Source organism: Manis javanica, chromosome 10 (assembly GCF_040802235.1).
Source record: "Manis javanica isolate MJ-LG chromosome 10, MJ_LKY, whole genome shotgun sequence".
In the NCBI taxonomy this organism is placed as follows: Eukaryota; Metazoa; Chordata; class Mammalia; order Pholidota; family Manidae; genus Manis; species Manis javanica.
This window is the reverse complement of record NC_133165.1, coordinates 33,527,182-33,552,031: the sequence shown is the minus strand read 5'-3', so window position 1 is coordinate 33,552,031 and position 24,850 is coordinate 33,527,182. Positions and strand designations below refer to the sequence as shown.

The 24,850-nt window shown below is 53.9% G+C and overlaps 3 protein-coding genes across 5 annotated transcripts; 2 read left to right on the top strand and 1 right to left on the bottom strand.

Annotated features, from left to right (window-relative positions):
* The first annotated feature begins 27 nt into the window (after positions 1 to 27).
* Positions 28 to 7,688, top strand: CLDN15 (claudin 15). 2 transcript variants are annotated; one of them, XM_017658412.3, is made up of 6 exons: positions 28 to 1,067; positions 1,654 to 2,099; positions 4,769 to 4,933; positions 6,880 to 6,961; positions 7,053 to 7,169; positions 7,249 to 7,688. In XM_017658412.3, exons 2-6 carry the CDS (start codon positions 1,883 to 1,885, stop codon positions 7,370 to 7,372), a joined length of 705 nt encoding a protein of 234 aa, XP_017513901.1. In that variant the 5' UTR covers positions 28 to 1,067; positions 1,654 to 1,882; the 3' UTR covers positions 7,373 to 7,688. The 2 variants fall into 2 exon arrangements, with proteins under 2 accessions (XP_017513901.1, XP_017513892.1); XM_017658403.3 differs by lacking the exon at positions 28 to 1,067 and having other exon boundaries at positions 1,117 to 2,099.
* A 2,083-nt stretch (positions 7,689 to 9,771) lies between these two features.
* Positions 9,772 to 17,028, bottom strand: ZNHIT1 (zinc finger HIT-type containing 1). Its single transcript, XM_017658389.3, has 5 exons — positions 16,863 to 17,028; positions 10,947 to 11,117; positions 10,409 to 10,488; positions 10,112 to 10,281; positions 9,772 to 10,016 (listed from the first exon to the last, which is right to left on the bottom strand). Exons 1-5 carry the CDS (start codon positions 16,882 to 16,884, stop codon positions 9,995 to 9,997), a joined length of 465 nt encoding a protein of 154 aa, XP_017513878.1. The 5' UTR covers positions 16,885 to 17,028; the 3' UTR covers positions 9,772 to 9,994.
* Positions 17,029 to 17,660: 632 nt separating this feature from the next.
* On the top strand, positions 17,661 to 24,833 carry PLOD3 (procollagen-lysine,2-oxoglutarate 5-dioxygenase 3). Of its 2 annotated transcripts, XM_017658268.3 has the most exons (19): positions 17,661 to 18,013; positions 18,355 to 18,446; positions 18,583 to 18,719; positions 18,824 to 18,987; positions 19,130 to 19,242; positions 19,412 to 19,475; positions 20,008 to 20,105; positions 20,349 to 20,450; positions 20,636 to 20,761; positions 20,936 to 21,057; positions 21,384 to 21,488; positions 21,600 to 21,725; positions 21,986 to 22,127; positions 22,233 to 22,346; positions 22,551 to 22,619; positions 23,049 to 23,153; positions 23,634 to 23,780; positions 24,001 to 24,126; positions 24,401 to 24,833. In XM_017658268.3, the coding sequence occupies exons 1-19, from the start codon at positions 17,890 to 17,892 to the stop codon at positions 24,554 to 24,556; spliced, it is 2,232 nt and encodes a 743-aa protein (XP_017513757.2). In that variant the 5' UTR covers positions 17,661 to 17,889; the 3' UTR covers positions 24,557 to 24,833. The 2 variants fall into 2 exon arrangements, with proteins under 2 accessions (XP_017513757.2, XP_036854601.1); XM_036998706.2 differs by lacking the exon at positions 22,551 to 22,619.
* Positions 24,834 to 24,850: the final 17 nt, after the last annotated feature.

The following is a 24,850-nucleotide window of genomic DNA, read 5'->3' as shown; positions in this document are numbered from 1 at the left end:
GCCACCCAGACCCCACACCCTTCCTTCCTCCCCCTCCCCCAAAGTCATGTCCTTGGCATGGTAGGCAGCCAGGGACATGGCCTCGCACAGCCCTGGAATCCTGGGAGAAAGCAGTGACCGGAGGCAGGAAGGGCAGAGCTGAGGGGACAGGCCAGGATTTATGTCTCCCATCTCCTCTGACCCACTCAGCTGCCTCTTAGCACATGGAGTTTTCCACACCAGGGGGGCCTCCCACCTAGTTTCTTCCAAAACCTCCACCCTTCCCTCCCTTTGTCTTTCCCCTTTCCTCCCCTTCCTCCTCCCCTGTCCCCCTTAGGGGAGGTGGGGGCTGCTAAGTATGGTGTGGAGTCAGCGGGGTTCTTGGGAGAAGTCAGGAACGCAGGACGTCCAGGTTGTAGCCTCATAGATGGAAGGTTGGGACCCGTCCCCACCCAGCCTGTTTTGCCCCACACCCACCCCGTGCCAGGCTCAGCATGGGCCTGTCTTGCTTCACTGCATACCTCTCGTTCCACAGCCAAGCCAATCCAGCTCGGGGGGATCCAGGAGGAGCCTGACACAGGGAGGGGAGAATGGGGGTTACACTTCAGCTCAGGGATGGCCTGTGTGTAGGATAGGCGCCTTAGAAACAGTCCCAGCCACGTTCCCCAGAAAAGAACTAGAGCAGTCCCAGCTGCGGCCTTGGGGAAAGAAGTGAGTCCAGTCCACACCAGGACAGGTGCTCAGCCTCAGCTTGGGGTGGGGACCCAGAGATTTCTAACCTCATAATTAATGGTCTGGTGACAGTTCTGATAACCGAGCTGCCTAGATTAGCCACACGTTCTGGGCCTGTGATTTATTCCACTCGGGGCCCCTTGGCAGCAAGATCAAACTTGTTGCCGAAAGTCAAAGATCAACCCAACAAGGGGGGAGACTCAAGTTCAGGAAGTTGAAGTTTGAAAGACAGCAACCTCCTGGTGGCCTCACGCGGGCCTGCAGCTCCCAGACACAGGACAGTCACCCAGTATAGAGCAGTTCACACGTGCGGGGAGCTGTTGACCTGTGGTCACTGCTCGATACAACCTATGAAGGTGAGTAGTCGTTACAGTTCAACTCTTGATACAACCTATGAAGGTGAATAGTTGTTACAGTTCAGAGACACAAACAAGTTCAAGGGCCTCAAACTGCATGTGCACATCACTTTGGTAAACGGTGGGGTCTGGCTTGAATCCAGGTTGAACTCCAAAGCCATGGGTTTCTCCCAGATACCCCGTTCCGTTAGTCAACCTTAACCTTCTGTGCAGACTTAATGCCCCAACCCCTTGATCTCTGAATTTCTTGAATTGTCATCAATATCCAGAGGAGGTGGCTCTGCTCCCTAGGTCTGTCCCCATTGAAGGCTGCAGTGGGCCTGTCTGTGGTCACTGTGTGTCTCTTGTCTCAGTTACCTTGTCTCTCCTTGTCCCTCTTCTATTCTCTGGGCCCCGATGAAAGCTGAGTCAGAGACACTTCCCCTTGGCTCCCACTGCCTCTCATGGGGGCCCCTCCTTGGCAGTATCCGTTAGTCACTCCCTGTAAGGCCTTTCCCCCCACCCTTGCGGGGCGGGAGCCCAGTGGCTGGGGGAGGAGGTGGACTTTTGGCCGGTTTCGTTTATTCCCTGCATCTCCTGTCAACAGCTGCAGAGCGCTTCTGGCTCATTCCTATGACTGACCTGCAGGGAAGCCAAGAAACCCAGAGAGGAGGCAGAAGCCAGAAGACAGACCCCAGCCCCAGGCGCCTTGCCTCCCACCCCTCCCTACCTCCTCTTTCCCCAGCCTGCCTCAGCACCCTTCCTTATCTACAGCCCTCCAAGCTCCTCAGGGGCTTAGCCCCTCCCCAGCTGCCCCTTGGGCCCTACACCCCACCATGTCCGTGGCTGTGGAAACCTTCGGCTTCTTCACGGCAGCCCTGGGGCTGCTGATGCTGGGGGTAACCCTGCCACATGGCTACTGGCGAGTGTCCACCGTGCATGGGAGCGTCATCACCACCAACACCATCTTCGAGAACCTCTGGTATAGCTGTGCTACTGACTCCCTCGGAGTCTACAACTGCTGGGAGTTTCCATCCATGCTGGCCCTCTCTGGTACAACTGGGCTGGGGGAGCTGCATGAGCACAGGGAGGCGGGAGGTTGGAGGAACCCCTGAGGAGGGTGGGTGCTACCTGTGGTCCAGCCTAGGGCATCATATGACTAATGGAGGCCTGACTCGAGGTCAGGGACCTGGACTCTTGCAGTGGAAGAACTGGAGGCAGCCCCCTATCTGGAACTGCAGTGAGACCTCATCACATGTGTCTCCCTGCTCTAATGTGGCACTTTGTCTTAGAGCATCCAAGTACTGGGTTCTATACCTGCCATTCATGAGATAAAGCATGCAGGCTCCTAACATGTAGGATACATTAGCATATGTAGACACATGGTGGATGTTAGCATTGTATCTTGGAGAGGGGATGGTGCCGTGGTCTTTGTGGGATGAAGAGGGGGCCCATTCTTAGGGTGAGAGACTTAAAAGTCTCAAAAGCTTCACCAGACTTCTATGGGGCATTGGTCCCACTGCTACAGCGAGTTCTAAAGGGCCTGTTAAAGGGAATCTTTTCGCAGGTGTGAGTTCTCCACCGTAAGCAGCTAGGGCATATATGTGTATATGTGCAGGGTTCTCTGGACATTGTATTTGTTGAGGTTCTTGGCAGACTGGAGCCCACAGCTCTTCGGGCCCAGAAAGGTTCTCCCTAGTGGATGTAGCACCTTCCTGCTTCCTCGTCTCCCTGTAAGCTCCCTGTCATTCCCCAGGGCAGTCTCCTTCAGTTGACCTGTGCCAGAGACCACAAGGGGATGACCCGGGAGCCTTGTGGTGCTGCTCCCAAGCCCTCACTGGGTCCTGCCGGAGCCATCTTGCTCCTCCAGGACCCTCTCTGCAGGTGCTAGGTGGTAGGGCAAAGAATGAAACCAACACTGGACTTGGAGCAGGGCTCCACAAAACCCCCCATGAATGTCAAAGACTCACTGAGCAGTCAGGTGGTTCGGGTGGGTCTCTTGTACCCTCAATATTCCCAGAATGTCCTGAGACAGGGGCTTCATGCCTTTATCCTTGTTTCTAGGACTTAACTCTGTACAAGGCAAGTATCCCCCAAAGCCCCTATTAAAGATGAGTGTGATCTGGACAGAAGCCCAGGATGCTAAGTGGGCAGAAGAGAAATTGGCGGCAGCCAGCTCTGCGGCCCTGGCCATCCCCACCTCACCTACCCCTCAATCACACCATGGTGCAGGGAGGGGCCTTTGCTGTGAGCTTGTCCACAGAGAGGGGCCCCACTTGGAACTGCTGTGGTTGGCCTGAGAGAGAAAGTGGGCAAGAGTGTGCCCAAGGGGGTGGGCACGGCGCAGCTGCCTGGTGCTGGGCTCCTCTGGGGACCAGCCATGCTGGGTGGTCCACATACACCATTTCAGTGCTAGTCACAATAGCCCTGCCTTTGGGCCCTTAATAACCTCATTCGCAGAAATGAGACAACTGCAAGGATGCGCATTAACCTGCCCAGAGTCGCAGGGGTGGTAGAGGCTGGAGGCCAGGCTCCTGAGTTGGATGCTGGTTGATGCCTGTGGGCCTGAGAGAAGTCCTGACTAGCACTGAGTCACCACCCAGCCACTCAGCCCACGTGCTCACAGGGCCCTTCAGTATTCTGCCCTTTGTCTACCAGAGCTCTTGGGACCCAGAGTTGGTCAGCCGCAGATGGGGATGGTGGGTGGAGAAAGATTATGGGATATGGGGAGAGGGCGGGAACTTTGGAGGGAGTGGCTGGGAGTGAGAAAGTGCTCCCAGAGAACTTTGTCCCTCCTCCCTACCCCCCAACATCCTCCTGGCAGGGACCCAGCCTTTCCCCTTCAGTACTGATGGTACTTGCCCCACCCGGGAAAGGGGTGCAAGGTCCTTGGAGTGCTTGGCAACTATCAAAGACAGAGAAGGGGGAAGGGAACCAACCATTTCCTCCAGCTTTGAGAAAGGGGAAACTGAGGCACTAAAAGCACATGAGCTGGACTGATTTGGATTGGTCCTGGGCCCAGATATCCCACCTTCCAGATCAGAACCTGCCCTCAACCCAACAACCTGCAGGCCACTGTGGCCCTCTACAGGTCACTGCAGGAAGCAGCTCAGTTCAGGATGTTGGGCACTGTGCTAGGCACTGGGTGGCCCTGGAGAGAAGCTAACCTGGGGAAGGGGCCGGGGGTGACCAGGTACAGTTTCTGTAACACATAACAGAGTGTGGTGCTGACCTAACAGGAGGGGATCTCAACCATGGGCAATTTTGCCCCACCCAGAGGTCATTTGACAATGTCTGGACATTTCTTATAGTCCTGCTTGGGGGGGTGGGGGGGTATTGCTACTGACATCTACCAGGCAGAGGCTGAGGATGCTGCTAAACCCTAGAATGCACAGGATGGCCCCCTGAACAAAGCATTATCCAGGCAAAGCGTCAGTAGTGCCAAGGGGAAGCCCATTAACCTAGGTACCGGCCAAGTGCACCAGATGCAGGGGTTGGCATGGCGGGAGCTGAGACCCCTTGGGACTGAGGCAAGCTCCTGGGAAAAGGAGGGGGTGTGGTACGGGCTAGATATAATCTGAACAGGAAGGAGAGGACTTGTGCACCTTTATGGACTAAGATCAGAGCAGGGGCTGTAAGGGGCTGGCTCTCGTGGGTTGGGTGGAGGGGAGATGGAGGGAAGGGCTTCGCTCAGGGACCCATAATTGTACCCACCTCCACAGGGTACATCCAGGCCTGCCGGGCGCTCATGATTACAGCCATCCTCCTGGGCTTCCTGGGCCTCTTCCTAGGCATGGTGGGGTTGCGCTGCACAAACATCGGGGGCATGGTGCCCTCCAGGAAAGCCAAGCTGGCAGCCACCGCGGGGGCCCTACACATATTGGCTGGTAATTGGGGGAAGATGATGAATGGGACCTGCACTGTGTGTGGGGTGGGTGTTGGGAGTGGCCCTCACTGGCAAGTCCTGGGGTTCTCTGTCATCTCTGGCTCCCCACTGCTTGCACTTGCCCCATCTTCCCAATTGGGTGGGCACCTGCCCTCTTGGGCTCAGCTCTTCCCTTTCTTCCTGCTCACCCCTACTTCCCAAATCTCTTTGACTATAAATGACTCCATGTTTCTTGAGCCCCCACTAGGAGCCAGGCATGAGCGAGGTGTGGGAGGGACTCCAGTGGTAAATGCCTGCCCTCCCGGGCTTACAGCCTGGCTAGGAAGACCAGACATTCGTGTACACACACACACACACACACACACACACACACACACACACAGAACAATACCATACAACTGGCCACCCCCTTTCAGTTCATAACACACATCTGCACACATCACCTCACAAGCCTCAAAGCCCCCACTAGGAGCCAGGCATGAGCGAGGTGTGGGAGGGACTCCAGTGGTAAATGCCCGCCCTCCCGGGCTTACAGCCTGGCTAGGAAGACCAGACATTCGTACACGCACACACACACACACACACACACACACACCTGCCTGGCTAGGAAGACCAGACATTCGTACACACACACCCACACACACACACACCTGCCTGGCTAGGAAGACCAGACATTCGTACACACACACACACACCTGCCTGGCTAGGAAGACCAGACATTCGTACACACACACACACACACACACACACACACACCTGCCTGGCTAGGAAGACCAGACATTCGCACACACACACAGAACAATACCATACAACTGGCACCCCCTTTCAGTTCATAACACACATCTGCACACATCACCTCACAAGCCTCAAAGCCCCCACTAGGAGCCAGGCATGAGCGAGGTGTGGGAGGGACTCCAGTGGTAAATGCCCGCCCTCCCAGGCTTACAGCCTGGCTAGGAAGACCAGACATTCGTACACACACACACACACACACACCTGCCTGGCTAGGAAGACCAGACATTCACACACACACACACACACACACACACCTGCCTGGCTAGGAAGACCAGACATTCACACACACACACACCTGCCTGGCTAGGAAGACCAGACATTCGCGCACACACACACACACCTGCCTGGCTAGGAAGACCAGACATTCGTGTACACACACACACACATACACACACACTGAACTTGAAGAACAGTACTATACAACTGGCCACCCCCTTTCAGTTTATAACACACATCTGCACACATCACACACACACACTGAACAATACCATACAACTGGCCACCCCCTTTCAGTTTATAACACACACCTGCACACATCACCTCACAAGCCTCAAAGCAGGGTGGGTGTTGTCCTGTTCTCCAGATCTGGAAACAGGCTCAGAAAGGTCAGATGATTCCCTGGAGGAGCCACCCAGAGGGTGCTAAGGCTGGTCCTGTAGTCCAGGGGCCTCGCCGGCTTCAGGCCTTCGCTGCACTGAGTGGCTAAGGCATGGCACAGGCTCTGTGCCATGGGATTGGGGAGGACAAAGGAAAGGGGTGCCAGGGCTAGTCGGGGGAGGCTGCCTGGACTTTGAAGGATGGGTAGGATTTGGATGGGGCAGATTTCAAGTGAGGAAACCTTGTGATCCACGCGCCAGGAGTAGGTATGAAGAAGGCAGGTGGGGATAAAGGGAGCAATGGCGGACTGAGGAGCAGAATGTGGGGGCCTGGACAAGAAAGCTGGGCTGCAGCTGGGTCTTGGGTGCTGGATGAGGAAGTTGACCCCAGGAAACAGAAGGCTCATTAGCCGGGGAAGGGGAAAAAAAGAAAGGCAGGGAATGCATTTGCTGAACTCTATGCCCCCCGTCCTGCCCTCTGGGCCGCCCCTGCCCCGGAATTCACTTCCTCCCCGAGCCGCAGAGGGCACCAGTTCCGTCCTTCCTCTCTCTCCAGGTGTCTGCGGGATGGTGGCCATCTCCTGGTACGCCTTCAACATCACCCGGGACTTCTTCGACCCCTTGTATCCCGGAACCAAGTGAGTGTGGGAGCCCCACCCTCGAGGGCAGTGGGTGGGACTCGGCCCTGTCCCCGCAGCTAGCGCCGCCGCGCGCCGTCCTTGTTCCCAGGTACGAGCTGGGCCCCTCCCTCTACTTGGGCTGGAGCGCCTCCCTGCTCGCCATCCTGGGCGGCATCTGCCTCTGCTCCAACTGCCGTAGCGCTCGCGACGGGAACCCTACCGCCAGGTACGGGCGGGCGAGTGGCGGGGGAAGTGGAGGTGGGAGGCGAGTGCGCACCCCCCTGACCCAGCCCCTCTCGCTATAGTGCCGGTCTTCCCTACAAAGCAGCCCTGCCGTCCGCCGGCTTCCCTGCCCGCCTGCACCCCGCGTCTTCAGATGAGGAAGGCGACAGCAGCTTTGGAAAGTACGGGAAAAACGCTTACGTATAAGACGCCTGTGGACCCCATTCCCTTCCCACTGCCCCCAGTAGAGAAGGATCCCCCAGCCCCGGGCTGCTGGTGCCTGCCCCTGCAAGCCACGCCTAGCTAACTGCACCTCAGGCCACGCCTCCCCGGTCGGAGCCCCGCCTTGGTCACGCCTGCTTCGTCTGTCCAATAACCTGCCTACTGAGGACTTCCCTGGGACTCCTGAGGCTGATCCCTCTTTGTTTTCTGGGCTCTAAGCGGCTGAGCGGGCAGAGCAGGGACTTGCCTGTGTGTTTGTATTCTAAACGGATGCATAAATATATTTGTACTGTGAACTGTTCAGGGGTTGAGGGTGTCATGTAGCCACTGGCCAAGCAAGGGGTGCTGGGGCAGCTCCCAAGGTCATCTCAGGTCTTGGACCCCAGGCTGTCACCTGCCCCTCTCCATTGCCGTTGGACTGTCTCATCCAGCAAAAGGGAGGAGGGGTCGCAAGTGGTTTCAAGAGTGGCATTCATAATTATTGATAAGAGTCGTCAAGGAGCAGATGTGGGGAGATCCAACTCTAGGAAACTGAAAAGAGCAGAGAGATCCTTCCAGGCAGCTGGAGATTTAAAAAGTCACTCTATTCTCCACCTTTCTCACAGTTGTGCAAGGAGACACTTGGTCTAGAGCACAGTTTCCTTATCTGGGCCTGAATATGGATATCAAAAATTGAGAAGCTTTTAAATTATGTTGCATCAACTAGGTCTGGTGCAGAAAATAAACCCGACTGGAAATCCGACAAATTCTGAAGCAGGTGATCACAGAAAAGAACAGATGGTATTTCTCAGGCAAGAAACAGTCTTTTCTTCTATTTTCTTTCTCGAGTGTACTTCTTGGTGGAAAGGGCAATAAAGAGGTGAGGACCCAGGAAAGTTTCCCTTTCTAGGAGAGAGACAATACAGACCTGGGCCAGGAGTCAGCTGCCAGAAAAGTGGGTTCTTGGTGTCCCAGTTACTATTGCTGTGCTGTGTAACCATCCCAAGCCATTTGTTATAAACACAGACACTATACATCAAGAATTTAGGCAGGGCACCCAAGACAGTTTGTGTCTGCTCATGATACTGAGGTCACAGCTGAGAAGACTCAAGTGGCTAGGGTGACCTGTTGCCTGGGGGCTGGGATCATCTGGACATGGCCTCCCATTAAGAAAGCCTGGGCTGGGGTGGCTTGAAGGCGTGGCTCAGCAGGGCCTGTCAACATATGAGCACCTGCACATGTAGCCTGGGCTTCCCTAGAGCCTGGTGACGTTCAGAATGGTTGGGTTTCTTACACAGTAGCTGAGATCCAAAAGCAAGTGTCCTAGGGACAAGGCAGGAACTGCACTGCCTTTTGAATGTCACATGGTCTTACTTCAGCCCCCCCTCTACTGGTTGAAGCAGTCCTAAGCCTGCCCAGATCCCAGGGGAAAGGGGTCAAAGACCCCACCTTTTGATGCAAGGATAGCCAAAACTTTACAGCCATCTTTTGAAACCACCACACGTAAGACTGTCTCTAAACCATGTTCTCACTATCACTCAGCCGTCACCAGCACCACTGGCCCCACCACTAGTCTCCAGAGAAGGGGCAGGCAGTTCCTCAGGAAGACACCAGGAACACTGACCAGCCCCAAAGAAGTTCCCACAAGTGGGAAGAAGGGCCTAACTCTGACTTTGCCAGATGTCAATATCCTATTGAGGTCACCTGGTTAACAAATACTTCCAAAGCACCTGCTTTGCTTTCTGGCCAATGGTTACCAGGTCTAAAGACAACAACTCCAAGAGACTTATGAGCTCATATAGCTCATAATTCGCTTAATAACCCACACATGGGTATGAGGAGTTCCAGTACCACACAAAGGTTACAGCATCCAGGGCCAAGAAAAACAGGTGCCTCTACATGAATTTTCCCCAGGCTTCCCCAAAACTTCTGGGTTTTCTCTGCTGCTAATAATTACACACACAGAATCCCCCAGTACCAAGCGCCCCCTCTGACTGGTGGCACCAAGGACAAGGGCTGACCTCTCCCATTCTGGTTAAGTACCAGAGGAGAGAGAGAGAGGCTCTCTGTATCATTCTGCACCCCTCACTCCATTTCCCTGTCACCCAGACCTGCCTGTACTCAAAAGATACTTAGAGGAACTAGAGAAACAAAAAGCAACAGCAAACACTAAATTATAACCAAAAAACACCATGAAGCAGCAGCCAAGAAACACAGAGGCATGGGAGTGGCAGGAGAATGGGGCCCAATCTTTCATGGTCACGGACCCAGAGGGGCAGACAGTGGAGGGGTGTTTGGCAAGAAGAACGACACAGAGCAGCGAGTCGGAGAAACAGGAGACCCACTGCCCTCACCCTTACCCGTGAAAACACCACGTGATCAAACAGGCAGCCCAAACTCTCCTCCTCGCATGAGATCTTTTATTACAACAGCACTCTGCAGGCCTGGCCCACTTCCCCGCCACACAGTCCCTGGAGCTGAGACCGGTCTTCCTTGGTAGGTAAGACACAGCTTTGTTGGGCAAGCGAATGGCCCTGTCTGTCCAGAGGAGTGCCTCGTGTTTTGGTGATGACCTCTCTGAGGCTGGAGTGATGCACGGAGGGCCTTCCTCTCCGGGGATGCCCAGGCTCACACAGTCCACTTCAGGCACCTGCAGGTAGAAGCGGTCCAGGACAAGGAGAGGGTCCGGGAGGCTGTGGGGGTAGGAGGAAGAGCATGTGGCCCCAGGGGCAGTTCCAAGCTCACCTGGTCTCCTGGTGCGTGCCAAGACAGCGAACAGTGCAGTACCGGGCACCACAGCTGACGCAGGTATAGGGGGAGGGGAAGCCACAGACAGCACAGAAAGGGCGCTGGGGCCGGGACGGGGGTCCCGCACAGGCTGTCAGGTAGTTGGGTCCCTCGGCCACACTCAGGTTCTGCAGAGACACAGGCCAGGCTCCACAACTCCTCTGTTCACCCACGTAGCAAACACCCACCAGGGGCAAGGATCTCTGTGGGTTCTCCTGTCCCTGTTGGGCCGTCCTAGGCCAGCTCCCCTCTCACCTGCTCCTCCAGCAAGGCCTGAAAATTTTTTCGAAAGCGAAGTTTAAAATGATCACCACGGGTTTTCTTCTTTTTCTTGCCTAGAGATAAAGAGCAATCAGTTACTTGGCACACCAAGAAAGACACCATCTTTCCCTTATTCCCAATACCCACATACCCATTCCCTGCCCACATACTCACGTGGATTCTAAGTCTGCTTCCCTCCACCATCATTTTCCCTCCCTGCCCTCCGATGTGACCCTACATTCATCTCCATACACACCCTAAGTCTAAGGCTTTGTCTCTGAGCTGGAAGGGATCTCAGAGCTCACTTATTCCATCTTATTTTGTCTACATACACGAGAGGCAACAGGCACAGAATGGGGAGAGTGGTTGGCTCACAGTCACAGGAGCCAGTTCCTGGAAGAGCAGAGAACTCCTGGGTTGTTTGTACCCCAGCCTGACGTCCTGCTACAACCCTGACCTGGGCGGCTCCTCCCCCTTTCCTTCACTCTTGCCTCCCCACCCTGGTCCTCCCTTTCTCCTCCACCCGCCTCACCAGTGTCTGCATCATCATCAAACTGAGGCAGCCTTTTGCCAAGCTGTGGGAGTCCTGCATGGGGATCGTCCTGGAAGTTGTCATTCTCCAAGGCCTCAAGCTGCCTGTTGATGCGACGCTGCCGGGCTGCCCGGTCCAGCACCCGCCGCTGTCCAGGGTCCTGGGAGCGAACTAGACCAGTAGAGCCAGAAGAGTTACAGGGGGGCACAGAACTGGGCAGCCTTGGCTCTGAGTAGTGTGTGGAAGATGTCCAGGGAGTGTGGAGTCACAGTTCTCTGATCTCATTCTAGTCACCAAGCCCTTGGCCCCTGTACCTTCTGCCAATATGTTGGTCCCTCTGGTTTGCCTCTTTGCCAACTAAGATCACCATTTCAGTTACTAGTGCCTATTATCCATCCCTTTGGCCCCAGTCTTTCCTCCCAATCACTGCTGAAAGAAATCACAGCTGTGCTGATGGAGGCCACTGTACATTCAGGGCTTCCAGGCTCCACTGGAACCTTAGTGCGCTTGGCCTTCATGCTGAGCAATCTCATCTCCAACCTCAAAGGAAACAGGTCACCCATGGGCAGAAACGCTGACCTTGCAGCCCACCCCCAAACACAATTGCATGGGCACCCACCTTCCTTCCATTCCAACTGGGTGCACCCAAGTCCCAGCTAAATGCACCCCTTCACCTCCAGCTCAGGTCTTCCCCAACTCTTGCATCTTCAACTCCTCCTCCTCACCTGACAAAAATCCCCTCAGTGGAAAAGCCTGCTGAACTCTCAAATGTCTACCCAACATCGCAGTGACTCTCCTGTGAGAGAAGGCCACGTGACTATTTCATTTCCTCACCTCCCATCCACTCCTCAGCCCCCAATGAAATGACTTCCATTCAATGGGAACCACTCACACTCAGGATACCAGTGAAGTCCTAGGGCCAAATCCAGTGTGCATTTCTAGAACCCTGAGCTCTCTACACCTGAAGACTGTGTTGACTAACTCCCTCAGTTTGAAAGAGACCTTCCAATTGCTTCCTTGATATAACTCTCTTTATTCACTAAACAAACATTTATGGAGTGCCTGTAACCATAATAATGGCATCAATGCCAGTGGCTAACACTTACCAGGCATGCACTCTGAGGCTCTTTGCATAAGTGTACTCCTTTAACAACCCTTACATGACAGGTGTCATTATCATTCCCAGCTTACTAAAGTTCAGAAATTAAGAAACGTTTCCAGAGTTTGAATTGCTAGTGGCTGGGTCAGAATTCAAACACAGAACTGCCCAGCATCAAAAAAACATGCTGTTGATCACTACACAATACTGCCTCCCTTCCAAGAGCTAGGCTATGCCCCAGGCTCTGGGAATACACCAAGAACTTACAAGTGGGTACAAATGATCAAACAAACCAGCACAACACAGTGTGGGGAAGGAAGTACAGAGTGTTATAGACCACATGGCAGAAACACCTACACTGGCCTAGGGGTAGTCAGGAAGATTTTCAAGAGGAAAGCAAGTCTAGGCTGAGGCCTGACAGATGAATAGAAGTTAGCTTGGTTGTGAGGGGAGGGGAGGGTGTTAAAGGCCTTGGCACCAATATGAGAGAATGGATGGGAGACGGTGGTGCCTTCAACAGATTAAAAGAAATTCACTATGGCTGGTATACAAAGAATGTTGGGGGTGAGGGTGGGAGCACAGATATGAAGACCGGAGGAGTATTAAGAATCTTACCTGTAAGTATCAAAGGAGTTTGAATTTTGGGATTTTATGGTGAGGGTGACAGAGATACAGCAAGGGGTTTTAGGAAAAGTGACATGATTGGATTTATTAAATGTTCACCTGGGAAGCCTATCTCATGCTCATGGATAAGAAGAATTAATATTGTCAAAATGGCCATCCTGCCTAAAGCAATCTACAGATTCAATGCAAACCCTATAAAAAGACCAACAGCATTCTTCAATTTACTAGAACAAACAGTTCTTAAATTAATATGGAACCACAAAAGACCCTGACTAGCCAAAGCAATCCTGAGAAAGAACAAAGCTGGGGGGATTACACTCCCTGACTTCAAGTTCTACTACAAAGCTTCAGTAATCAAAACAGTTTGGTACTGGCACAAGAACACAATAGAGAGCCCAGATATAAACCCACATATATATGGTCAATTAATATAGGATAAAGGACCCATGAATATACAATGGAGAAAGGAAAGCCTCTTCAACAACTGGTGTTGGCAAAACTGGACAACTACATGTAAAGAGAATGAAACTGAATTACTGTCTAACTCCACACACCAAAGTAAACTCGAAATGGATCAAAGACATGAATGTAAGTCATTAAACCATAAATTTCTTAGAAGAAAACATAGGCAAAATCTCTTGAAAATAAACATGAGCAACTTTTTCCTGAACGTTATCTCCTTGGGCAAGGGAAACAAAATAAAAAATGAACAAGTGGGGTAACATCAAACTAAAAAGCTTCTGTACAGCAAAAGACACCATCAGCAGAACAAAAAGGCATCCTACAGTATGGGAGAATATATTCATCAATGATTTATATGATAAGCAGTTAACAAAAGAGCTCATATGACTCAACACCCACAACACAAATAACCTGATTGAAAAATGGGCAGAGGATCTGAACAGACACTTCTCCAGAGAAGAAATACAGATGGCCAACAGGCACATGAAAAGATGCTCCACATGGCTAATCATCAGGGAAATGCAAATTAAAACCACAATAAGATATCACCTCACACCAGTTAGGATGAGCCAACATTCAAAAGACAAGAAACAACAAATGCTGGCAAGGAAGCAAGAAAAGGGAACCCTCCTACACTGTTGGTGGGAATGTAAATTGGTGCAACCATTGTAGAAAGCAATCTGGAGGTTCCTCAAAAAACTGAAAATAGAAATACCATTTGACCCAGTAATTCCACTCCTAGGAATTTACCTGAAGAAAACAAGATCCCTGATTCAAAAAGACATATGCACCCCTATGTTTATTGCTGCACTATTTACATCTAGAGCAGTCCCTCTAAAATACCCTGTAGAGGTGGTTTGGGGGATGCAAATTCCCTCAACTTTTGCTTGTCTGGGAATTGTTTAATCCCTCCTTCATATTTAAATGATAATCGTGCTGGATACAGTATCCTTGGTTCTGTTTCATTGCATTAAATATATCATGCCATTCTCTTCTGGCCTGTAAGGTTTCTGTTGAGAAGTCTGATGATAGCCTGATGGGTTTTCCTTTGTAGGTGACATTTTTTCTCTCTCTGGCTGCCTTTAATACTCTGTCCTTGTCCTTGATCTTTGCCATTTTAATTATTATGTGTCTTGGTGTTGTCCTCTTTGGGTCCCTTCTGTTGGGAGTTCTGTGTGCTTCCATAGTCTGAGCAACTATTTCTCCCTCAGTTTGGGGAAGTTCTCAGCAATTATTTCTTTCAAAGACACTTTCTATCCCTTTTTCTCTCTGTTCTTCTTCTGGTACTCCTATAATGCAGATATTGTTCCTTTTGGATTGGTCACACAGTTCTCTTAATATTGTTTCATTCCTGGAGATCCTTTTATCTCTCTCTGCATCAGCTTCTATGCATTCCTGTTCTCTGGTTTCTATTCCATCAATGGCCTCTTGCATCTTATCCATTCTGCTTATAAATCCTTCCAGAGATTGTTTCATTTCTGTAATCTCCCTCCAGACGTCGTCCCTTAGCTCATGTATATTTCTCTGCAGCTCTGTCAGCATGTTTATGATTTTTATTTTGAATTCTTTTTCAGGGAGACTGGTTAGGTCTGTCTCTGCAGATCCTCTCTCAGGGGTTGTCTGGACTATTTTAGACTGGACTAAATTTTTTTGTCTTTTCATGGTGATAGCAGTGGCTGTAAGCAGGTTGCAGGTATGTCAGCTGGGAGAAGAAAGTCCTTTCCTGCTTGCTGGATGCCTTGCCCTTCTCCGCTGCCTGTGTCCTGCACTATTTATAATAGCCAAGATATGGAAGCAACCTAAGTGTCCATCAATAGGTGAATGGATAAAGAATATGTGGTACACATACACAAGGGAATATTATTCATCCATAAAAAGAAAAGAAATCCTGCCATTTGCAACAACATGGATGGATCTAGAGGATATTATACTCAGTGAAATAACTCAGGTGGACAAAGACAAGTACCAAATGATTTCATTCATTTATGGAGTATGAACACAAAGGAAAATGGAACAAAAAAGCAGTTGACTCATAGACACTGAGAAGGGACTAGTGGTTACCAAAGTGGGGAGGGTGGGTGGGGAGGGAGAAGGGGATTAAGGGGCACTATAATTCACAATCACAATATAGGTAGGTCACTGGGACGGTAGTACAGGATAGAGAACACAATTAATGACTATAACATCTTACTATGCTGATAGACAGTGACCGCAATGGAGGGGGTAAGGTCTTGATAATATGGGTAAATGTTGACTATGTTGTGTATGTGAAAGCATCATAAGATTGTATATCAATGATACTTAAGTTAAAAAAAATTATTTTAAGTTAACCTGGCAGAGTGTTCCACCCTCATCTATTTTTTTATTTTTTTATTTTGGTATCACTAATCTACAATTACATGAGGAACATTATGTTTACTAGACTCCCCCCATCACCAAGTCCCCCCCACATACCCCATTACAGTCACTGTCCATCAGCATAGTAAGATGCTATAGAATCACTACTTGTCTTCTCTGTTGTACAACCCTCCCTGTGGCCCCCCCGTACATTATGTCTACTAATAGTATTGCCCCTTTTCTTTTTCCCCTTATCCCTCCCTTCCCACCCATCCTTCCCAGTCCCTTTCCCTTTGGTAACACCCTCATCTCTTTATCTGGACTACTCAATAGCTTCCAGCTGGCTTTCCACACTCTAAATCTGCATTATACAACAAGGTGGCCACTAGTCACATGTGGTTATCTAGATTTAGTGGAGATTAATTAAGATTAAATGAAACGTAAAATTCAGTTCCTCAGCTGTACCAGCCACAGTTCAAGTGCTCAGTAGTCACATGTGGCTAAAGGCTGCCATGTTGAACAGTGCTGATTAAGACCATTCCCGTCATCCCAGGAAGCATGGACAGTGCTGCTCTAGTTCCACTAATCCAAAAGCCAGAACTACCTTTCTAAGAGATAAACTTGTTTCAGTCACTCCCCTGCCTTAAAAAGCCTTTGATAGTTCTCCCGTGCCCTCTCCATAGAGTTCAAACTCTTTTGCTATGTAGAGAATGCCTTTAAAGTGTACCTGTTCCCAGCCCTCCAGCCTCTCTTACTATTCCTCTGCAAGCCCCGAACTGTGGACTTGGCTTCCTAAGCAACTTGTTTTTCTGCCCCTTACACGTGAGATTCCAGCTGCCGGTAGTGAATCCCGCGCACCGAGTACCTTAACTGAGCGAAAGAGTAACTTAATTTTGAAGACTCAATCCAAGCGTATTCTTCCCCGCACCCCACCCTCGCAAGAATTTTGAAGACTCAATCCAAGCGTATTCTTCCCCGCACCCCACCCTCGCAAGAATTTTGAAGACTCAATCCAAGCGTATTCTTCCCCGCACCCCACCCCCGCAAGCCTTCCCTGTCCCGTCCATCCCAGAAGCTAGGTTGGGTGCCACTCCTCCCTGCCCCCAAGAGCTGTGCCTCCGTCTGCCATAGCACGTATCACTCTGAAATGCATGTCTGAAGCCCTTCCGTAAAGCCGCTTCTTGGATAATCAGTATCTTTTGCCTTTCTCCAACCTAGAGCCAGGCTCCGAACAGCATCAATAAAATGTGAATGAATGGTATGGGGGGCCGCCCCGACTCCAGAACCCGAGGGCTGGGGAAGGGACTTGAGATTAATATCTGTGTGTGAGTTAATCCTAGACCAGGTTCTGATTTAGAAGGAGGAAAGGGGCCAACCGCTGGGGGATCACATACCCGAAGTTTTCTTCTCCACCATTTCCACACAACAGCTGCCCGAAAAGCCTAATGCGCACGCGTACTAAATCACCCTCTGTGGTAGAGACGCCATCATTTCCGGTGGCGTGCGCTTAAGCGCGTGCGCAGAATAATCCCATCGCTTGAGCTCATTGCGTGATGTTCCCTTGGAGACGAGAATGCTTTCGCCATGTTTTATAGGGGCAAAACTACTTCCTTCCTCGGTGTAGTTGGGTATTTCGTCGGACCGTCTCCTCCGCCCCGAAATGAGTCATTTTAAAGAGGCAGTGCAAGAGGTCTTTCGAGAAATGTCATTTTCCTTTTGGTCCTTCCCAAGATGCCATCATCACAAGGCTTTCCCCCGGGGCAGTAAAGATGATGGGTCGGACCACCAAAGAAAGTGGGCAGGCTTGAATGGGCAATCGAGAGGTCTCTGGTGACCCTCTGCCGAAACTTCAACCCCCAGCCTCCCTGGGGCCGCAGACTCCTCGGCCTTTCCCCACCCTGCCGCCCGCTCCTCGACTCGTGCGGGCTCCGTGCGCCCCCAACGGCCCCTCTCTGCCAGTCTTCCTTCCGGCAGCTCCAGGCAGGGCTGGGCCAAAGATCCGCCTCCGCGTTCCGCCAGACCTGCGAGGGGTCACTTCCCTCTCCGGGTGTCGTTTTCCTCATGTGTCATGCGGCGGTGGGCAGGACTGGTTCTGACCAAAGTCCTTGGCTCGGGGTCGCCCGCCGGAGGCCCCGCCCCTCCCCCGCCTCCCGGCCGGACGCCCCCTCCGCCCGCTCTGCGCAGCCCGCGCGCTCGCGCCCCCGGACAATCCTCGCCTTGTCTGGGGCGCCGGCATCTCGGGTTTACTGTAACCTCCGGCTACGCCTTTTTTCCAGGGCGGAGCCCCAACCCTGCTCCTCCTCTCAGCGGGCCGCACAGCAGCCCTGGTCCCCCGTCCCAGAACCCCTTTCCAGAGTTGGGATCCAGGCGCGCTGCCCGAGCCCTTGAGGGCCCGTGTGCTGTCTCAGTGCTCTCCTCACCATGGCCTCCGCGGGCCCGGGACTTGGGCTCGCGCTGCTGCTCCCGCTGCTGCTCCCGCTGCTGCCGCCGCCGCGTGCGGCCGCGGCCTCCGACCGTCCGCGGGGCAGCAGCCCGGTCAACCCAGGTAAGAGCCCAGGGAGGGCTGGGGGTCGGGGGGTGCCTGGCTGACGTGTCTGCCGGCCGCGGCCGGGAGGGGTTGGCGGGCCCCTCCACGCCCAGTGCGCTCCTTAGGGCCGAATCACGCGGCCCCTCCCCCACACCACAGCCCGTGTGACCGAATTCTGGGCTGTCACTCGTTTTGCTCACAACGGAGTCGAAGTTTCCCTGGGTGGGAAGAGTTTAAGAGGGAATGGGAAAAAGAGAGGGACAGGAGCAGAATCCGAGGGAGGGGAAGGGGTGTGTGGTGAGCCTGAGGCGGTGAGCTGGGTGAGTGGATCCCGAGTGTCACTTCCTGGCTGGTGACAGAGAAGCTGCTGGTGATCACCGTGGCCACAACTGAGACTGAGGGATACTGGCGCTTCCTGCAGTCAGCAGAATTTTTCAACTACACAGTTCGGGTGAGGAGAGGAAGGCCCTCATGGCCCAGAGGAGGGGGTTCCAGCTGAGGGCTGGTTCCTGGGGCCCGAGGGTGAGCCTGGTTGGGAGGGACCACCAGCTGACTGAGCCCTTCCCTGGCATGGCTCTTCCCTACAGACCCTGGGCCTGGGAGAGGAGTGGCGAGGGGGTGATGTGGCCCGAACGGTTGGTGGAGGACAGAAGGTCAGGTGGCTGAAGAAGGAAATGGAAAAATATGCAGACCGAGAGGACATGGTCATCATGTTTGTGGACAGGTAAAGGGGCTGAGGATTGGAAGAAGTGGGGAGGCGAACAAGAGGAGGAGTAAAGATACTGATGTTCCTAGTGGCACATGTTCAGCCTCCCCTTCCTCACCTAGCTATGATGTGATTCTGGCTGGCAGCCCCTCGGAGCTGCTCAAGAAGTTCATCCAGAGTGGCAGCCGCCTGCTCTTCTCCGCAGAGGGCTTCTGCTGGCCTGAGTGGGGTCTGGCAGAGCAGTACCCTGAGGTGGGCACGGGGAAGCGCTTCCTCAACTCTGGTGGTGAGTGGCAGAGTGCCTGAGGCAGAGGGGCCAACAGTGGTGGGCATGAAGTGTTCCAGGTGCCTGAGGGCTGCAGAGGGAGTGGGCACGAGTCCCTGGAACCCTAAGAGTCTTGGAGTCAGCACCTCCCCTTCCCCCACAGGATTCATTGGCTTTGCCCCGACCATCCACCAAATTGTCCGCCAGTGGAAGTACAAGGATGATGATGACGATCAGCTGTTCTACACCCGACTCTACCTGGACCCCGGACTAAGGGTAGGAGGGATGGAGGAGCAGTGGCAACCCAGCAACTCGGCAGGGCACACTGGCCTCAGGCTGAATGGGAGAGAAGAGGGAAAGGATTTGGGGGAAGATGTAAAGAGAAAGAGTGGAAAATGATGTCCTACCCCCTCTTTAAATAACTGCCCCATCTCATCCCATCCAGGAGAAACTCAACCTTAATCTGGATCATAAATCCCGGATCTTTCAGAACCTCAACGGGGCTTTGGGTGAGAAAAAAGGCAGTCAGAAGGGGCAGTGAGAGAAGCCTGTGCTGCTGGGGGTCCTGACCTTGGGAAGGGCTTCTTCTGGTGGAAGTGGGGTGGTCTTCAAGTCACCTCTATGTTAACATCATCAAACATCTGAATAGCCGATAGGGTAAGTTGCACTGTTGATAGTAATAGAAGTGGTAGTCACACCTAGCATCTTGTGAACACATGCTTTGGGCCAAGAGCTCTACTTCTGTCATTTCACTTAACACAACAGTCCTACAAAAGGATGGTCTAAAACCTTGTTAACAGATGAGGAGACTGCATCTCTGAAGGACTGGTGACTTGCCCTGGCATCTAGCTAGTGTGGTAGAGATGCCCAGGGTGACAGCAGCCTGGTCAATACCCTCAGAGAAGGTTGCCCATCCTGCCCCATGGAGCCACAGTCCTTCATCTTCTAGAGAAACTGAGTTCACCCCACCATATTTAGAAGCACTTGTGGCTTAGCAGCTTCAAGAGAAAGGGAGTCTAAAACCTGGTTTTTCTTCCCCAGATGAGGTAGTTTTAAAGTTTGATCGGAACCGTGTGCGTATCCGGAATGTGGCCTACGACACACTTCCTGTTGTGATCCATGGGAATGGTCCAACTAAGGTGCTCCGCTGACCTATACCTCCATCCCCTGCCCCTGCCCAGCCCCAGCCCATTTCAGGCAGACCTGACCTCAGCCCCTGCCCCAGGCCTCGCCTGCCCCAGCTCCCCTGCTCCCAGCAGCAGAGGACTGGGAGAGGTTTTGTGTCCACTCCTCTTCCAGTCCTGTTCCTCCCTGTCTTCCTGCCATTCCTCACCTCTGCCCCAGCCTCCTCTGCCCCAGCCTCTCAGCATCTCTTCCAACAGCTCCAGCTGAATTACCTGGGAAACTATGTTCCAAATGGCTGGACTCCTGAGGGAGGCTGTGGCTTCTGTGACCGGGACCGGAGGACACTCCCGGGGGGGCAGGTGAGGAGAGGTGCTGGAGTGGGGCAGGAGAACACACTAGGGTACCCAGGGGTGCAGGGAGAACATTCTGGGCAGCACGGTGGGGGAAGATCTCCTAGGGACCCCCAGACCTGGCAGGACTGGGGAGGACAGACTGGGTAGGGGACCCAAGCTTCCTCTGAGCCCCGTTACATGGACTCTTCCAGCCTCCCCCCCGGGTGCTTCTGGCTGTGTTTGTGGAACAACCTACTCCATTCCTGCCCCGCTTCCTCCAGCGACTGCTGCTCCTGGACTACCCCCCCAACAGGGTCACCCTTTTCCTGCACAACAATGTGAGACACCCTGGCAGCCCATCCCTTGCAAGGGGCCCTGCCCCTGCTCAGATCAGAACTCTGCCTCTCCCGCACCCAAGACTCCTTCCTACACCCTTTCCTTTCACCAGCTCCCCCTCCTGCCTTCAGGTACCACCTTCCTGCCCCCTCAGTGTCCCCTCCCTGTGTCTCCAGGAAGTGTACCACGAGCCCCACATTGCAGACTCCTGGCCCCAGCTCCAGGACCACTTCTCAGCTGTGAAGCTGGTGGGGCCAGAGGAGGCCCTGACCCCAGGCGAGGCCAGGGACATGGCCATGTAAGTGAGTGCTGGGCTGGAGGACTTGAGGGTAAAGGGGAGGCTGCCACCCTCTCCACTCACCATCCAGCCTATCCTTGGCCTCCACAGTGGTGCCCTCCCAGCCACCACACACTCTGTGTCAACCTTGCTCTGATCACCCAGATGGAGAACCTAAGGGTCCTGGGGAAGCAAGTCTCCCCCTCCCTCCTCTCCTCTTGTTGGTGCTTCTTTATACTTTCCTCCTCTTGTCCTTGGTGGCTGGAAGGCGTTGCACCACCATACAGTCTCCTTTCCCCGACTGGTGCCCATCTTAGGTCATCGGTTTATTCACCTGTCACCTCCAGGGACAGTTGTCGGCAGGACCCTGAGTGTGAATTCTACTTCAGCCTGGACGCTGACTCTGTCATCACCAACCAGCAGGCCCTGCGCATCCTCATTGAAGAGAACAGGTTGCTTACCCAGCTCAGCCAGAGGGCCCCCATAGTCCCCAGGGAGCCCCCAGCTCCTTCCCTGGGCATGGGGCTTGCGTCCTCCCAGCCCTCACCTTCCCCTGTCCGCAGGAAGGTGATAGCGCCCATGCTGTCCCGCCATGGGAAGCTGTGGTCCAACTTCTGGGGAGCCCTGAGCCCCGACGAATACTATGCGCGCTCTGAGGATTACGTGGAGCTGGTGCAGCGGAAGCGAGTGTGAGTCCTGACCTGGGTCCTCATAGCCACCCGCACCCTCTCCCAAGGCCCTAGTCTCAGAGGTCTGGTGTGGCCACCTGTCAGACATGCCATGGCTGGAGCAGGGCCTAAGGGGTGGGATTAGCAGTGTGTGACGGGGGAAGTGAGCAGGACCTTCAGTTCTGAGAGTGGCGTGCCCTGAGAGAAGGGGCTACTGGGTGGAACTGGGCAGAATTATGGGGGGCCACCCGCCTAGCTGACCCTGGTGCGGGTGCTTCCAGGGGTGTGTGGAACGTGCCCTACATATCCCAGGCATACATGATCCGTGGGGAGACCCTGAGGAGAGAGCTGCCCCAGAGGGAGGTGTTCTCAGGCAGTGACAGTGACCCAGACATGGCCTTCTGCAAGAGCCTGCGGGACAAGGTGAGTGGGGCAGTTGGGCCTGAGGTGTAGGGCTTAGGGGCCCAATGCTGGGGAACAAGGAGGCAGCCACCTTGTGTCTCCTTCTCACCCTCTCCCCCATTCCAGGGCATCTTCCTCCACCTCAGCAATCAGCACGAATTTGGCCACCTCCTGGCCACTTCCCGGTATGACACAGACCACCTGCACCCCGACCTCTGGCAGATCTTTGACAACCCTGTGGTGAGTGGGGACCCCTCACTCAGAGAATGTGCATGCCCTTCGCTAAAGGAGGCTGCCCTCCTCCTGCCATGTACACATGCATGCACATACCCTAGCAGATCTGCCACTCCCTGGGAGGGGTGGGTCCAGGAGCTGGGGCTTCTGGGCTGGGACGGAGCAGGTGAAGAGTGCCCACATCAAGGTGTGCCCCTGACCCTCCCCCAGGACTGGAAGGAGCAGTACATTCATGAGAACTACAGCCGGGCCCTTGAAGGGGAGGGATTCGTGGAGCAGGTGAGCCCCACTCAGGGCCTGTGACCACGCTGCTTTGGATTAGCGGATTTCAAACTGACCTCCTCCAGGTGTCTTAGGCTTTCCTCCTCAGGAAGATGGAGATGAAGGCTGAGCAGACAGGCCTTCAGCCCCCTACCCGGCATTAATCAGAATGGCCCTGGTTTATTGGGTATGCTGGTAGTGGGGGAAATGACAGTTTTCTGAAGATTTTTGAACCTGGGGTCCCTGGGCCTGCCTTCCATCTGTGTCATGTTCTCAGCACCGCTCCCACCTTCTATGGCCCAGCCTCATGTCAGACCCCCATTCTCCCTGCTTCTCTCCTCTCCTGTCCTCCCTTTCTGCTCCCTGCTTTTTCTCCCCTCTGCTGGCCACCTGTCCCCTCCCTGAGTATCACCCAGCCGTGTTGTTCTTGTCCCACCCCATCCTCAGCCGTGCCCGGATGTGTACTGGTTCCCACTACTGTCAGAGCAAATGTGTGACGAGCTGGTGGAGGAGATGGAGCATTACGGCCAGTGGTCAGGAGGCCGGCACGAGGTGAGATGAGCTGGCGTGGGGAGGAGAGGGCCCTGGGAAAGGGAGATGCTGGATCTGACTGATGGAAAATGGAATCAGGAAGGTAGGAGCACAGATTTGGTCTACAAGGGGGAGGGGACAATCAATAGTCAGTGGGCAGGTCCTGGATGGCACCACTGGCCTGAGCAGGGCAGGTGCATGGATGAGGTGTGCAGGTCGAGCTCTGCACCCACCTTACCCCCACCACCTCACTTGCTGCTTCTAAAGGCAGTGATGGCAGCCCAGGTGCTGTGGGAGTCCCAGAAGGGCCTTTGGCCTGGACATGGGGGGAGCCAGGGGGCTTCACAGAACAGGTGATATCCTAAAGGGCCAGTAGCAGTAAGTCAAACTAAAGTGGTCAAGACTTCTAGTCAAAGGGAAAACAAACTTTAAGGCCTGGAACAAGAGGAGGTGGGGAGGCTGGCACTGCCCTGTCAGGGGCTCAGTGCTCCCTGCCCGCAGGACTCCAGGCTGGCTGGAGGCTACGAGAACGTGCCCACTGTGGACATCCACATGAAGCAGGTGGGCTATGAGGACCAGTGGCTGCAGCTGCTGAGGACATACGTGGGGCCCATGACCGAGAGCCTGTTCCCAGGCTACCACACCAAGGTGGGCCACTGCCACCCCTGCCTCATCCCTCTTCCCACACCCTGATCCCAGCCGAAGTCCTTTTGGCCCCTGTGGCCTTTGGGGCCCCATGGAGAGGTCCTGCAGGAGAGAGCCCCGGAGGGAGGAGTCCACAGTACCTCTGGACAGGGGCAGTCACCTCCTTCAGAGGCCCCCTGGCCCTGCAACCACCCCTCCAGCCTTCCTGCTCATGCTCTCACAGACCCGGGCAGTGATGAACTTCGTAGTCCGCTACCGGCCAGACGAGCAGCCCTCTCTGCGGCCACATCACGACTCCTCCACCTTCACCCTGAATGTGGCCCTCAACCACAAGGGCCTGGACTATGAGGTGAGAGCCCCTCCCACCCTCCCACCTCTGGGCACCACCAGGGCTCACACACACACACACAGTGTCCTGTCCTGACACCCTGGCACCTCTCCCCAACCCTCCCCCTTACCCACCCTCTTCGCGGTTCCCAGTTACTTGGCAGGCATCATCTCCTGGACCCCTCCCTCCCTTTCTCCAGCTGCTGAGGCCCCTAGCCCTGTCTGCCTCTCACCCCCAGCAGCTGCCTGTCCTCATGCTCATGTCTGCTCACTCCCCACTCCTGTTGCCTTTCCAGGGAGGTGGCTGCCGCTTCCTGCGCTATGACTGCATGATCTCATCGCCGCGGAAGGGCTGGGGGCTCCTGCACCCTGGCCGTCTCACCCACTACCATGAGGGGTTGCCCACCACCTGGGGCACTCGCTACATCATGGTGTCCTTTGTGGACCCCTGACATTCAACCACTCGGCAAACCTTCCCTGCCATTGTGCCTTGTTTGCCCCCTCCTTGAGGGGGTATGTCTGGCTCCTCGCCTTCTGCGTGTATGTTCTGTGTGCCTGGACTGAATGTGTTGCCTCAACCCCCAGTACATAGCCCTCTCAGGAAGCTCCTGGAGCCCCCTTGCCCTTCCCCTAGCCCCCCGGGGTTCATGGGGGGAGGGCTTCTGGGGGTCCCCCATGTGATAAGTTATTGTTTCCAGTCTCCCTCACAATAAAGGAGGATTTGTAATTCTCGAGTCTATTTATCA

What these genes read in the sequence shown, in the direction of transcription:
- CLDN15 (XM_017658412.3), top strand. Translation starts at nt 1,883, where the DNA reads ATGTCCGTGGCTGTGGAAACCTTCGGCTTCTTCACGGCAGCCCTGGGG. An exon ending in CCCTTGTATCCCGGAACCAA is followed by an intron (nt 6,962 to 7,052) that starts GTGAGTGTGGGA and finishes CCTTGTTCCCAG; the next exon opens with GTACGAGCTGGGCCCCTCCC. An exon ending in GACGGGAACCCTACCGCCAG is followed by an intron (nt 7,170 to 7,248) that starts GTACGGGCGGGC and finishes CTCTCGCTATAG; the next exon opens with TGCCGGTCTTCCCTACAAAG.
- ZNHIT1 (XM_017658389.3), bottom strand. Translation starts at nt 16,884, where the DNA reads ATGGTGGAGAAGAAAACTTCGG. An exon ending in GGTGGAGAAGAAAACTTCGG is followed by an intron (nt 11,118 to 16,862) that starts GTATGTGATCCC and finishes CTACTGGTCTAG; the next exon opens with TTCGCTCCCAGGACCCTGGA. An exon ending in TGATGATGATGCAGACACTG is followed by an intron (nt 10,489 to 10,946) that starts GTGAGGCGGGTG and finishes CTTTATCTCTAG; the next exon opens with GCAAGAAAAAGAAGAAAACC.
- PLOD3 (XM_017658268.3), top strand. Translation starts at nt 17,890, where the DNA reads ATGGCCTCCGCGGGCCCGGGACTTGGGCTCGCGCTGCTGCTCCCGCTG. An exon ending in GTCATCATGTTTGTGGACAG is followed by an intron (nt 18,720 to 18,823) that starts GTAAAGGGGCTG and finishes TTCCTCACCTAG; the next exon opens with CTATGATGTGATTCTGGCTG. An exon ending in GAACCTCAACGGGGCTTTGG is followed by an intron (nt 19,476 to 20,007) that starts GTGAGAAAAAAG and finishes TTTCTTCCCCAG; the next exon opens with ATGAGGTAGTTTTAAAGTTT.